Below are 15,048 nucleotides of genomic sequence, written 5' to 3'. Positions count from 1 at the left end.
CTCTTGGGCTAGTCACATGTCTCTTATCTTGTATCTCAAGATTCTTATCATTATATATTTATATATCGCATTCATGTGTTCATCTAATGCTTTCTGATTAAACGTACTTCTACAAGCACAAATTCTACCATATTTACATTGCATAGCAATATGAAACAAGCAAAATAGGACCTCGAAACTATAGGCCATCTCATGGGCTATGCCTTGATGCCCTTTGATCCATGATCCTGGCTCCCTAGACATTTAAATTGTCATTAATATACAAGTGTTGCCCCTAATGTACTAGACACTAAGCGACACTGGGGTTGGAGTTTTAGTTAGGGTTTCTTATGATGGTTAAGCCATTTAGGGTTTCATTTTACTACATAAAGACGCTTTACACATCAAGCACACAAAATGAAGACATTGACAACAACTAGCAATGGCGAGTGGAGGTGGCAACACTAGGTGTGCAATCACCAACAAAGAAAACAGAGTTGGCATGGGAGCAATGGCTCATAAGGCAGCCAGCCCAATAAGAGGAGCTTAATGGCAATAGTCAGTGGCAAATGTCGCGAGTGATGGTAATGGCAAAAAAGGTAACCTAGCTCTAATACCACTCTTGGCCCAAGTGAAGTTAACTGTGCGATTAACTAATAGAGAATGAACGAGCATAAAAGAATTAAACAATCTGAAGTCCAAGGCTCTAAGCACAAAGTTTGTTGTCTCAAGAAGGCTTTGTATGATCTAAAAGCGGATTCAAAGGCTTGGTACTCTCGCATATATTCTGATCTCCTACATCTTGGCTTCCACAATAGCCCCACAAAGGCTAGTCCTTTTATACAAGATCAAGGGATCTGATTTTATTATTATCGTACAATATGTTGATGACATGCTTGTCACTAGGACCAATGTTGGTCAAATTGCAACGTTTAAGGCTCATTTATAGCAAATCTTTGCCATAACAAAGCTTGATCTACTTCATTATTACTTGGGTATCCAATTTGCCACCATTGAGAGGGGTATTATCATGGCACAATCCAAGTATATTGGACAACTTCTTCAACGCTTATAACTTCTTCAGCGCTTATATGGCACAATCCAAGTCTACTCCCTTGGCCCTAGTTTCAAATTCACTTCTAATGATGGTAGCGGATCTTTTGACACTACGTTATATCAATAGGCTGTTGGATGCTTGAGCTATCTACGTCACACAAGGCCTAATCTTAACTTGCGATCTCCCAATTGAGCAAGTTCATGCTCAGCCCTTTAGTACTTCCTTGGCAAGCAATGAAGCATCTTTTGATATCTTAAAGGCACCCATGATCTTGACCTTTTCTACAAGGCTGATTCTTCACTCTCTTTGCATGGATATTCAAATAGTGATTAGGCTCAATGTTCAAAGTCGCATCTCTCATAGTGGCAACTGCTTCTTGGGCACATCTCTTGCTTCTTGGTTCAGCAAGAAACAAACCACAATTGCTACTTCTAGTTGTGAGGCTAAGTATAGAGCAATGTTCATAGCCATAATGGGGTGTATTTGGCTCTACAAGTTACTTGTGGACCTCCATGTGCACTGAATGATTAATATGCTTATCTACACTAACAACTAGAGTGCTTTGACCATTGCTCTGAACCCAATGTTCCATGTCCGCAAAGCACATAGAAGTTCATTACCATTATGTCCCTAAGCGGATGTCAACGGGAGATCTAGAGTTACCTTATGTATCCATTAAATACAACTTGGCAAATCTTTTCACGAATGTTATTCATCAAACAAAGTTCCAAGCTTTCAGCAAGCCTTGAACTTGATTCCATTTGTTCCATTATTTGTCATACTTTGTACTATCATAGGTTGCTATGTCCACTTGGATGAACTTGTTCAACCATGACCTTATATCCTTTTTCATTTTCTAGGATTTTGTTATTGTTCATAGATCAATCCGCCCATTCCATGTAGGAGACTTTGTAAGCCATCTCATGAGCTATGTGTTGATGCCCTTTGATCCATCATCCACACTCCCTAGACATTTAAACTATCATTAAATACAACCATTGCCTCTAGTCTCCTAGATACTAGGTGACATTAGGATTAGGGCTTCCTATGACGGTTAAGCCTTTTAGGATTTCATTTTACTATGAAAAGATTGTTTACATGTCAATAGCACAAAAAGTGTGGCATTTTTTAAAGTCCTACATGTTCCAGATTTGGGCTTTCCCAGTCCTCTCAATTCATGGCCTTACTGGACTCTAGACTCCGTGCTCGGGCTATCTTCCCTAAGTAGGTCGTCTATATTGAGGATTCTTCTACAAGAGCCATTCTTGAGATAGGTTGGCAAAAGAGGGGGCTATACACACTCCATTCAACTTCCATTATCAAGGCCCTCTTAGGTAATCTTCCATTGCCACACCTGTTTCCAATTGTGCACCACCCATCCCACAAGCTCCATCCCATCCCCCACCATCTCCTCTGATGGTTCTCTCATATCCCCCATCCATTTCAAAGGGGGGCAATATTCACCAACAGACTACATTGATGGACTTTGACACTCCTTTTGTTACCCATGAATCCATTCTATCTTCTTTCCCTTTCAACCACATCTAGGATCTAAGAGGCAGTGTTAGCAATCATTTGTGTCATGCACAGCCATCTCCTACCTATAAGCCTTAGTTTGAGTTTGAGAAGGACATTAGGAGCTCTAACATTCTGTATGTCAATCATTTTATGTGTTCTGATAGAGGTGGCATCCTCACATTTCAGTATTAGACAATTTTTAGGTGTGTTCACACTCACTGTCAATTTACCCAACTCAATGCACTTTGATTTTAGGCTGCCAACACCTGCATTCACACCCAAAATGCTGGCAATTAGGTTTGCATGGGCAGCAAGCAGCATTTTCACCTTTTTTATGCAAGTAACCAGCATTAAATGCTGGCCAGCCAGCTTTCAGGAAATCAAGTCGGCCAAATTTTGGGCTGCCTGCTATTCATAGCAGTCCCCCTAATTATTGGTAGCAATTCTATTTTGCGGTTTTCAGCACTCTCCGTCAACCGATGATTTTCCTCTATCATCCAATGCACATTCCATCATCAGCCTGATCCAATGCTCTCACACACACTTTGAGACGCCTGATCGGTCCACATTGTATTCAACATTCTTTGGAGTTCAGCGCATATCTCTTCTTCCATTCTCTTCAAACTCTCTCTTCCCTTCTCTCTCCATGTTTGTGTTCTTCCGTTGCCCACTCTCACACCATCATCATCAATGGCCTATAATGTCTCATAGGAGGAGATTTATGTGGACCACCCTCCAACTTTGAATGTGCCTGACAAGGACTATATGTATGGCTTGTGTAAGGCTCTCTATGGCTTAAACCAAGACCCTAGAGCTTGGTATCAACATAGAGACCGCTTCTTCCTCAAGCATGGCATCCAACACCTGGATCATGAGCCAAACCTCTACTTTCATCTATGGCTTGAAGCAAGACCCTAGAGCTTGGTATTAGCATGGCATCTGTCATGGGGACAATAAATTTTTGAGATGCTTTAATCTTGCTATAACATTTGATTAATTTAATAATCAAATGTGCAAGGTTGTAAAGCACATGTGATGCACATGGCAGTTAGTTCATGGTAACAGGCCAAGGACCCCAAGGAGTCAGTAGATGTCGAAGGCAAAAGTTGTGACAAGCTATGCTAGCTGGGCTTTGGTTGTTAGTTGGTGTCAATGTCAGTTAATTGGCCATTAAGTGTCAATAGTGACACTAGGGACTAGAAATTAATTCATTAATTATTGGCATGCTAAGGGTCAACTGAGGTTGGGGACCACTCCAAGTTGCAAATGGCCTAGCCAATTTAATATGGATCGACACATTTAATTTTGGGCATAGTTAGAAGGGCTGAAATTAATTTGACTAAAAATTGCTAGAAAACGGGATTAGAAGGCTGCCACTTGGCAAAAATACCCATGCAACTAAGAAAACGTTTTCGGGGCTAATGGAGAGGCTCATTCAAGGAGTATACCAACTAGTGCAAGAAGGTCAAGAGTAGCAAGAGAGAATTTATAGCAGCGGAGGCTGCTAGCGACAACGATTAATGCAAGTGACAACAGTGTTTGTGCTCCTAGGAAACAAGTGACAGCCATTTTGGCTGATCTCAATGGGCAACAAACATTTTTAGAGGTTTTCCCACGAGGAAACTTAGTTTTTCTCTCTCTCTAGCATTATCTCACCTTCTCTAGCTTATTTTCTAAAGATCTCAACAATTCTCAGCCATTTGGAGTAGAACGCAACCAAATTTGGTGGACAGCAGCAAGAATTCTGCTATAAACCCTAAATTTCTGCATAAATTAGGGTTTAGTAGCCACCTTAGGACCTGTGCCATCAATCAAGGGCATCGTACACTGAAATCAGCACCTTAAATTCAAGGAATTGTCAGGGATTTCAAATGCCAGCTCATCCATTGTGAATTGGGGCAACATTCGGCTAGTTGGTGGTTCCATTAGTGCAAGTCCTCGATGAAAATCAAGGGGCAATTGGCCCGGATTGCTTGTTGATCAGTTGTACAGCAAAAGGCTTTTGGATTAGCAAAGGAGATTGTGAAATCTCAGCTTATACTTAATCCATTGGCAATTCAAGTTAAAGAAATACCAAAAGGGGCGCCAATTTTGGGGCCAACAAGGTGTCTATTATCCAAGATTGTTAAGTGTGCATTTCAGTTTATGCTCTTTTGTTAATTGCTGTAATTAAGTGGCTTCTTGTAAGCCTATTCCTCGCCCCATGGAACCAAAGTCCAAACTTTCTATAGCAATCGATTCCTTTGCAAATGCTACCCATTATTAGCGCCTCATTGCATCTCATTTGGCTTGTCTACACTCCAGCTATCATTTCTTATGTGGTAGCTTTGTTGTCTTCTTTTATGGAAACTCCCCTTTAGGCTGACTAATGAGCTATTGTCTGTCACTTCAAACAGCCTGCCATCAGCTCTGTAACATGTCTTAACTCTCCTATTCTCAGCCTACAGTTCCAGTGTTCAACTATCCATTCTACAACCTCACTGAGGCACACCAGCAACATGCAGGGGCTGATCAGTGCAATCCCATATTCAGCCTTCTTTTTTTCAGATCATTCAATTTTCATTCCTTCATTCTCTGTGTTCACCTTGTCTCTCTCCTTTCCCTTTTGTGTTCATGAGCTTTTGTTATGCACTCTCATAGCTATGTCAAAAGAAGCCAGTTGCTCCTTGGACTTGTGATTCCTAGGGTTGCAATACACTAAGCATTCTAAATCATTGACTCATCTAGCATCACTTGTTCTCTTGCCTAGCATCTTTGAATGTTGTTGTCAAGAGAGGATGTCCATAAGACCATTGTAGCGTGCTTTCAGGTTTTCAAAAAACTATTGAGCTAAAACACGCTTTTTAGCTGATTAGCATTCTTAAACAACCCCAAAAAACAATTAATGAAAAACCCTAAAAAGGGGAACAGTACAAGAGAGTTTCGGTGGTCCCCCAAAAACCCTGATTCTTTAGGGCACCCTTCAGCATCTATAAACAGATAGGCGGCCCCCATTCAGCCTTATCCCTCCCGTGTAGGTTTCTCACCCTAGTCTGCAGATCTCAGCCATCAGTCTCCCACCACGTGGCGGTTCAACCTTCGCGACTGCTGCCATCACCCTATTTTACTACCGTGTTTTATTGCAATGTTCTACTATTGCGTTTTACTACCGCGTTTTACTGCGGCGTTCTACTATGGCATTTTACTACGGCATTCTACTGCTACGTTTTGCTGCTTCGCCCACATCATCAGGCATCATCCTCTGCAGTCACCTCACTCTCCTCACACTCTGGTAATCAGCATTTGGTGTTTCTCACACTCCGTCACTCCAATTGGTGGTCAGAGCACTTGGGATCCGTTTCCGATGGACGTCACTCTCCGACACACAACTCTACCCTTGAGTATCTGTACATTCTTGCATTCATTTCTTGTATTCATTCACTTTAGAGTTGTGTTCTTCTCTCCCTTCTTCTGTTTGAGTTTGAGTTTCTGTGTTTGAGTTTTGAGTTTTTGCATTTAGGGTTTGAGTTTTGCTTTCTCTGTCTGTGTTTGCCTCTTTGTGTTTTTGTCATGGTCGTACACTCTGTGTTTCCTCAATGCAAACCCTAGCAGTTTTCTTCACATGGTATTAGAGTCGATGCTCTTGTAAAGAGTATCCTGTGGATATTGTGGAGAGCTAGTCTTTGTGCGAGGCACACAATACCACTCGTAACCGAATCACAATGTCCCAAACACCTTCATCTCCAATTCCTATGATGTCCTATCAAGCTTCTCCATCACTAGAGGCCTTGAGACAGCATTATGGACTTGGTGAGGAGGAGGACGACACTCCACTTTCACCTTCACCTTCCTTTTCTATTCCTAGTCCAGCTATCACTAACATGACAGAGGACTTTGAGGAGTACTATCGCAACAAGTACACTAATGTTTCCACCCCTCCTACAAGCTTTGCTACCACATTTGGACCAGTTGGTGAGGCCTGGCCGCCTCTCTGATCATGGAGGACATATGGCATTTGGAGCATCTCGTGACCCATCTTCATCATTTCAGTCAGGTCCAGTGTCTGGTTCATACAACCCTTTTGAGTTGAATGAATCAAAACCCTCACCTTTTGAAGTGCAGGATCCAGATGGCTTAGGATATGTGAGCTTTAATAGAGGGGACTCACGAAGCAGACGGAATTCATGTACATCAACAGCTTCTGTTTCATTTGAGCATGCAACACATACTTCTCACTTCCCTCCCATCCCACCCTCTTCTATCTCCACCCTTGATCATCTCTCTTCATCCTTTCAAAATCTCGGATTACGCTCCACACCCGCTTCACATACACTAGGGGTTGGATCTTCCATCGCTCCTAGCACCTTCTCCTTCTCTACCCCATTCTCTATCTCTTTGCACCATGGTACTTCGTTAGGGGAATGCCCCCCTTTAACACAGTCTCTCACCTTTCCGCAAATGAGCACATATTGCACCTGGGACGGTTGTGTTGGACATCCCCCTCGCTACCCCCAGATTCACCTTTCACATGACCACTCAGACGCAGGGGATTCCATCCTTAGCTTATGGTGCGTCATCCCACTTACCTTGGGTTACACCTACGCAGGGATTTCCATCTTTTGCTCCACGTGTTCCCATCCCACCCCCACCATGGATTACTCGTGGCTCCCATGCCCATGCCTAATCAGCCGATCCCTACCTATGGATCCACCTTGCACACTCACCGTATGCCTAGTGGACACTCTGGGACCCATTCCCAAGTGTATACTCCCCCATCCTACTCACATTACCCTTTCCCCCACTACGCATCTCCGTGCACTACCACTCCTATTGCAACGACCAAGAATGCCTTCACGAATAAGACTCGTTTTAACGGGTCGAATTTCACCACTTGGTCGAATTTCATGCAACAAGTGCTTGAGTCTCAAGGTCTTTGGGACCTAGTCATTGGTCTAGAGCCTATGCCGAACCCTCGACTAGCTCACCCTAACTACATCCATCAATGGAGAGCCTGCAATGCCACAGCCAATGTTGAGTTGCTTCCTAAGTTTCGCTCTCAGTTACAGCACTTCCCACTCACATCAGAGCGTTGAAGTCACCTTCTCGACCGCTATGTGGCCCAAGATCGTACTCGGCGTATCAATCTCGCCTTTGAGCTTCAAGGGTTCTCTATTAAGGAAGGGGATAATCTGAAAGTCGAGCTGGCTAAATATAGGCAGTTACTCGCCAAGTTCGCCACAATTGGCTCTCCAGAGTCAAACGACAATCAGGTTACGTTCTTCTTGAATAAGTTGCCGAAAAATACTTCAATTTCATTCAACACATCATCTCACAACCTCAATTGCCAACCTTCTACGAGTTTGAGTGTCAATTCTTGCGTTACACAAGGCTGCATGATCAAGTCCACAAGAAATCCTCATCACAACCTTATTCAGAGCAAAGGGGGTTGGTTGCCTCTTCTTCAAGAGGGAAAACCAATAGTGGCAAGAACTTGCAAGATGCAAAGGCAAGCCAATCAAAGGGTGACTCCTCTTCCTCAGATGGAACCAAAGAATCTACAGCTATCTAGCAGCAACTCCCTAAGAAAAACCAGTTTTGCACACACTGCGAGAAAGCAAGCCATGTGGACGAGGAGTGTCGCTCCAAGGCCCAAGGTCTTCCACCTAAAAAGCCTCAGCAAACCGCTGCAATTGCACAATCTAGTGAGGCTACGCCTTCTGCTCCTTCAGCGCCCCTTGTTGCTGTTGGACATGGTCTGAGCATAGCCTTAGCAGACAATCTCTTTCGCTACTCCTAAGGAACTCGCTAATTGGTCTCCAAGTCCCGATCCCGTTGCACTTCATGCATCTATCTCACCTTCCTCTCCACCTCGTCAAGCGTTCCCTTGGCAGAGCCCTGCTACTGGACGTATGCGATGGTGGCCACCTTCCTAGACTAGCATGTCTCTAGGTCCTTTAGGATACCCTAGGTCAGTCCTTAGCTTTTCCATTCCTAAGTCTTCCGCTGCATTTACTCACACACATACACATTCATCGCATTGTCTTTTCAATTAGATTTTCTCTCTATTATGTTTTGCTTTGGAGCATCTCATCATTGACTTCTATGCTAGCAGATTCTCATCTCTTTTGTAGGGTTTTATCTTTTAATGTAGGGCTAACTTGCAGATTGCTTTGGTCCTACTTGGGCTAGAGACGTGGGGATACACACCATTCCTTTCATGGTTTCATCATCCTAGGAGTGCTTGCTCTTCTTCTAGCATAGCAGTTTCCCCTCTCAAGGTGGATCATGCAGCATCTCTCTCAATAATATCATGGCGGTGACTTCTAACTTGCTCTTCTAGCGGGGTGCTTCATCCACTTCATCTTCATCATCTTCTTCCATTCCTTATGGCTCTCGACACCACACGAAGACCGACATTAGGCTGCTCTTCCTTCTTCGGCATCTACATCCAGGTTGAGAGAGGGATCCTACCCTTCTTGGTATTCTACAGGCTTCAGCACTTTGTCTTCGACATCGGCTTCTCCCCCTCCCCCCCCCCATTGTACCTTCCCCTTTGCATTGCATGATTTCATCATCTTTGTACTAGGGCACTTGGACAAGTGAACAATTTCCCCACGAGGGACATTGTCCAAGTGACACCTGCTGCATGAGCATTCTTCAACATGTAGCATACTTTGGATCTCATTGTGCAGAGCACCACTTAAGCGAATCCTAAGCTGTTTCCACCGGCAGTTGTTGTCACCACGCCACCATACTCCTTCATCACATGGATACCTTATCTTTTTTTTTTCCTCATCATTGATATCCTCGATTGGATGGATAAGCTTATACTGTTTTGTGATATGTGGGGTATACCCTCCCTACTCCCATCTTCTAGGTCACTATTACTCAATCGGCCGCATCCCATAAAATTTACCTTTCACTTTTTTTAAAAAAAGAAGTTCAATGTAGTTCCATCCACCTTTGTAGGGCTTGGTAGGCCACTAGGCAGCTAACGTGCACCCTTTGTCTGATGCCCTGTCCTCTCTAGGATAACTACTTGGACTTCCTTGGTAAGATAACCATCGCCTCTGTAGACTTGGTAGGCCACTGGGCAACCGACGTGTACCCTTTGTCTGATGCCCTTGCTGCTTTGGGATGGGACGCCTTGGGTTAAGTAAAAATCAAAGTGGCTAGCTTAACCTTTCGACTCAGTTTTGGGTCTGAGAGGAGGTGTTGGGCTAAAATACGCTTTTTAGGTGATTACAATTCTTAAACAGCCCCAAAACACACTTAATTAATGAAAAACCCTAAAACAAGGAGCAGTCCAAGAGAGTTCAATGATCCCCCAAAAACCCTAATTCTTTGGGGCACCCTTCAACATCTATAAATAGGCAGGCTGCCCCCATTCAGCCTTATCCCTCCCATGTAGGTTTCTCACCCTTGTGTGCAGATCTCAGCCATCAGTCTCCCACCACACGGCGGTCCAACCTTCACAACTGCTACCATCACCTCGTTCTACTGCCGTGTTTTACTGCGGCGTTTTATTGCCACGTTCTACTACGACGTTCTACTACGATATTTTACTTCACATTCTACTGCACGTTTTGCAGCTTCGCCCACATCATCAAGCATCATCCTCTGCAGTCGCCTCAGTCTTCTCACACTCTGGTAATCAGCATTTGGTGTTTCTCTCACTCCGTCACTCCGACTGATGGTCACAACACTTGGGATCCGTTTCCGGTGGACGTCATTCTCCGACACCCTGCTCTGCCCTTGAGTATATGTACACTCTTACATTCATTTGCAGTATTCATTCACTTCAAAGTTGTGTTCTTATCTCCCTTCTTCTGTTTGTGTTTGAGTTTTGTTGCATTTAAGGTTTGAGTTTTACTTTCTATGTCTGTGTGTCTCTCTTTGTGTTTCTGTTGTGGTCATACACTTTGTGTTTCCTCACTGCAAACCCTAGCAGTTTTCTTCACAAAAACAGCTCACATTGTTTGTCCAGCAATCACTGGATGATCTAAGGACAACATGCACACTTTAGTTTCCAACTTTTAAAAAACCATTTTCCAAAAATTACCAGTGAAGTTCGGGTCACAATCATTTACAATCTTCTCGTCAAAAATCAGCATGGGATTTCTTCCCACTAGTTCCTGCATGCAAATTAGGAGAGCCATTTTGGGATGCAATCAAGCTGACAGAGAGCATTTCAAGGCATAGAAGGCGATTCCTAGCTATGTAGAGCTGAGAATCAGTATCAACACTGGCTGGAAGTGCAGTTTGACCATCAGGGCAGCATCATGATCAGCCAAGGACAACATTGTGGGACCTAGGATAGCATCATGTTACTGATTCTAGTAAACATATGGATGTGATAGTTTCCCTTACCATCTCTAGCATTGATTTGTAGTTTGGATCAGATCTGGACTGTATGCCATCCTTTCTCTTCTTCTAGCAATGATTTTGGTTAAATAGAGCTAATTTCCATTGCATGCTGTCATAAATGACTCCAGATGAGAGTAGACATCAGTTTTCAAAGAGAACTGAAGAGTTTGCTGCTATGCATTTCCTCCAAATTTCGAATTTAGACGTGCATGCAATGTTTTCAGGCAATGCAATCACTAATACGGCTGTGTGATCAATGGTGATGCATGTTAATGTCTAGTAGATAGCCATGAGATCAGCTTTGTCACATAGAAGGCTAATATTTGTGAAAGGAATAACTGACAAGGTCAAGGAGATAAAGCTGGAGTCCCGACTGATCTGTAAGAGCTGAGCAACAGATTTCATACTCCATTTCGAGAGCCCTTCAGTAAATGAAATACCACAAGGGGCACCAGGGTTTGGGGCTAACAAGTGCCCTCTTTTCAGTGTGGAAGCATTCTAGCTCCATTGTTTGTGAGGTATTTGTTTGCTGATTTGCTGGAGTCCCGACTGATCTGTAAGAGCTGAGCAACAGATTTCATACTCCATTTCGAGAGCCCTTCAGTAAATGAAATACCACAAGGGGCACCAGGGTTTGGGACTAACAAGTGTCCTCTTTTCAGTGTGGAAGCATTCTAGCTCCATTGTTTGTGAGGTATTTGTTTGCTGATTTGCTGTTCAGTTTATTGTGCATGCTGGTAAATGTTACTATTGCCATTTACTGCATCTGAAGGCTGTTTTTCATATGTAGAAGCATTTGGAGCTTGTACTTGAGAATTAATAGCAAGAACATGATACTTAGTGCCAAGATTTGAGACAGGTACGAACCCACGATATGAAATATAAGTGAAAAAGATTCAAGTGCTTGAACTCACTCAGTCCAAGATTTCGTTATCCAGTTTGGAGATTCAAACAAACTTGTAGGCCAACTCCTAGGAGTCAAAAAGGAGGGTGCAAAATGGAGAGAAGGGACACAGCAAAGAAGGCCCAAATTAGAAGTGGGAAGGAAGAAAATCCATAATACAGTCAGGAAGAAGGACAGATTGTGGTTAGGAAGAAAGTAGAAAGACAAGAAAATTGAAAGTAGGCAGACTAGGTCACAAGCCAAGAAGGAACCACTCCACATACTTGTTCTTTCCTTCCTAGAAGCTAACCGTTTGCATTGGTTAGAGTAAACTCTACTCAAATATATTATAATTTTAAAAACAAGATTTCTCATCCTAATTTTTCAACTTTAAGGAATATTTTGGGAATTTTCAAAAGATACAACAAATTTGTTATCAAATATAATCCAACAGTCTTATAGCATAAAAGTCAAACCAATGAAAGTCATCCAACCAACAACAATCTCACATGTTGGAGAGCTTAAGTATTTAACCATTAAAACTTCATCAATAGGATGTATTGCTGCAAAACAACCAAGATAGACAAGCACAAACAAATTGACTTCAGAAATCAATGTGCTCAGAATCACCAACCTGTCAAGGCCAGAGTAAACAGTGACAAGGTGGTTGTAGATTCGAACTGTTTTTGGGTCATCAGGCCCATAGAGCTCAGTTGCTATTCTGGTAGCAGGTTCTAGCTTTGTTAATGCCTTGCAAAACTCCCCTAGTTCAAGGTTTGCCATTGCAATGTGGTTGTATATAGCCAATAGCTCTGAACTTTGGGGCCCATAAATATCTTGGATTTTTGCTGCAGCTTTCTCTAGATAAGGCAATCCATCATTAACCTTACCAACAAAAATATACAGCAACCCTATCTGACCTTCAACATCAGCTGCAGGTTGTGGATGCTCAGGGTACCGCTGAAATATTTCCAAGGCACTTTTGAGAACTGCCACAGCCTGCTCCAGTTCGTTTAGTTGCTCAAAGGTTGCAGCCAACTCCTTCAAGCTTGTTGCAGCTTCTAAAGAATATTTCTTGGTTTTAAGAACGTCATAAGCCTTCTTGCAGTATTTAACAGCATTTTTCCCCTCTTTAATAGCAGCATATGCTTTTCCAATCAACACCAAGGCATGTCCATGGAAGCGACTTGCTTCTTTAGCCTCATTTGTGACATCTTTCAATTTATCTATGGCTTCTTTGTACTTTCCGAGGGAGAGGAGAGCTTCACCTGAGGCTAAATCTAGAGAGGCCACCTCTTTAAATTTGCCCAAACTTTTCAAAATGGGTCTGATAATCTCATGCTCATCAAGAACTTTGTTGTAATCTTCAAGATCATTGTGAATAACTGAAATAAGCCTCCTTAAGGATGCCACCTGATACGAACTTGACCCATAGTAGTTCAAATAGATTGGTAGTGCTTTCATACACAAACTAAGTGATTCCTTATGATTTTCATCCTCCATATATGCTTCTGCCGCTTGCAGATAGGACTTGGCAAGGTCAGGATTTCCAGGCTCCAGTGTCCTCTCATTTATAGCAATGCCCTCCTGATAATGAACCAATGCCTCAGCTTTCTTCCCTAAGGACATCTTACTTAGCCCCAAATAAACCTGAACTGCATATTTCAACCTTGCTAATTCCTGTCCCTTGACTGAAGCTCCCACTTTTTCTAATATTGCAGCTGCCTCTTCTAGCAGTGGAACTGCTTTGTCAGAATCATCCAGCTTGTAATGGGCTGCTCCGATAACTTGAAGGCACATTGCCCTGTCTATAGAAATCTCAGGGGGTTTCAGAAGCTTCAATGCCCTTTCCCCGTACATAAGAACTTTAAGTGGATCTTCCTCAGAAGAATCACAGAGCTGAGCCAGCCTCAAACATGTGGCACCAACTCTATGTTCATCAGCCCCTTTGGATGCCTCTAAATCCCTTAATGAAGCTTCTAGAGCCTCAACGCTTTCTTCCTTCATCTTGGCTGTCATGCTGGGTGAGCAATTAGCACAATCATCAGGCTCATCATCACTGTCTGTGTCAAATCCCTCTTCATCTGTTTCACCAGTGTCTTCTGGAGGTGCACCATGTTCAAGTGCCCCTTCAGCTGGTTGAGCCTTCTTCCCTGCCATAAATGAATTCTGTTTCTGCATTTGAATCTCTTTTGCAGTTCCCCCGGATGCTGCTGATGTGTTTGGACTGCAAGAACCATCAGGGGGCTCTGCTGTGCAATGCAGACTTCTGCGATTCTTAAGTTTATCTCTATAGAGACCTACTCCCAAACTTTGCATCCAGCACTTTTCGGTGAAAGGCTGCGTCCGGCGTTTCCTCAAGACCTCCTTATCCAGAATACCAGCTTTAGGGGCTTCTATTCTAACGGAAGTTTTACGAGTGCTGTTGTTCTCAGAAATTGAATGCTGAGAGTAATTCCTCACAAACTTGAATGGCTCCGCATCAAAGGCCTCATCCAGCTCATAAGTCGGACCAGGAGAGCAGCCAAATTGCCTGGTGAACGGCTGTTGTGCGGGAGCGCCGAGGGAGCACTGACATTGGTGGGAGGCGAGTGAAGACGACACCGCCGGGGAGGCATATCCTTCTAAACAGCTACCTAAAACATCAGTTTCTGAAGCATTGGTCGAAAGGCTGTTGAGAGGGCCTCCTTGACATTTGGATTTTATGCCTGAATCGAGGCGTTTGAGGATGTCTCTGGCGGAGCGATACGGAGCCCTCGTCCGAAGTAACTGGATGAGCTTGACAGAAGCCCTGTCATGAATCATGGTGGACCGGTCGGAAGGGAACGGTCGTTTTTGGGGATGCGTGTTGCTTTTAGAGTTCTACCAGTCATCGATCAGGTCGACGAGATGAAGAGAGTCGAGACCTGAGATGAACCAAGGCATCGAGCATGCCAGGAGGAGGAGGCCTAGAGTAGCCAGTGCGAGCTCAATCCCAATCAGCGTCACGCTCGCAACACGGAGACGCGCCGCGAAGGAGCGCAACGATGAACTACATTCCTCAGAGTTTTCAATGTCAATAATACTGGCCTGTTTTCCAAGCTTCTTTAGGTTAGGATAAAACAATCATAGCCATGACGTGTGTAAGTTAAAGTTGTGCAAAACGATCGTGACACCCCATACCAAAAAAAAAAAAAAAAGTGAGCGACACTTTTTAGTTATTTAACATTATGATATCATTTTTTAAAAATTATGGATGAGTTTAATATTAGTCATTGCACCTTGT

The 15,048-nt window shown here is 43.3% G+C and overlaps 1 protein-coding gene across 1 annotated transcript in view; it reads right to left on the bottom strand.

The window, feature by feature from the left end:
- Positions 1–14,853, bottom strand: part of LOC148020296 (protein KINESIN LIGHT CHAIN-RELATED 2-like) — a 41,448-nt gene extending 26,595 nt beyond the window's left edge. The window contains exon 1 of the mRNA XM_087700622.1: positions 12,418–14,853. Coding sequence (XP_087556748.1) covers positions 12,418–14,588 — 2,171 coding nt within the window. The 5' untranslated portion in view covers positions 14,589–14,853. The remainder of the gene's footprint in view (positions 1–12,417) is intronic.
- Between the last annotated feature and the right edge of the window lie 195 nt (positions 14,854–15,048).

This window comes from Lygodium microphyllum, chromosome 19 (genome assembly GCF_053477565.2).
Source record: "Lygodium microphyllum isolate KBCC chromosome 19, Lygodium_microphyllum_v1.1.10, whole genome shotgun sequence".
Classification (NCBI taxonomy): domain Eukaryota; kingdom Viridiplantae; phylum Streptophyta; class Polypodiopsida; order Schizaeales; family Lygodiaceae; genus Lygodium; species Lygodium microphyllum.
This window is presented reverse-complemented; position numbering and strand designations above follow the sequence as displayed.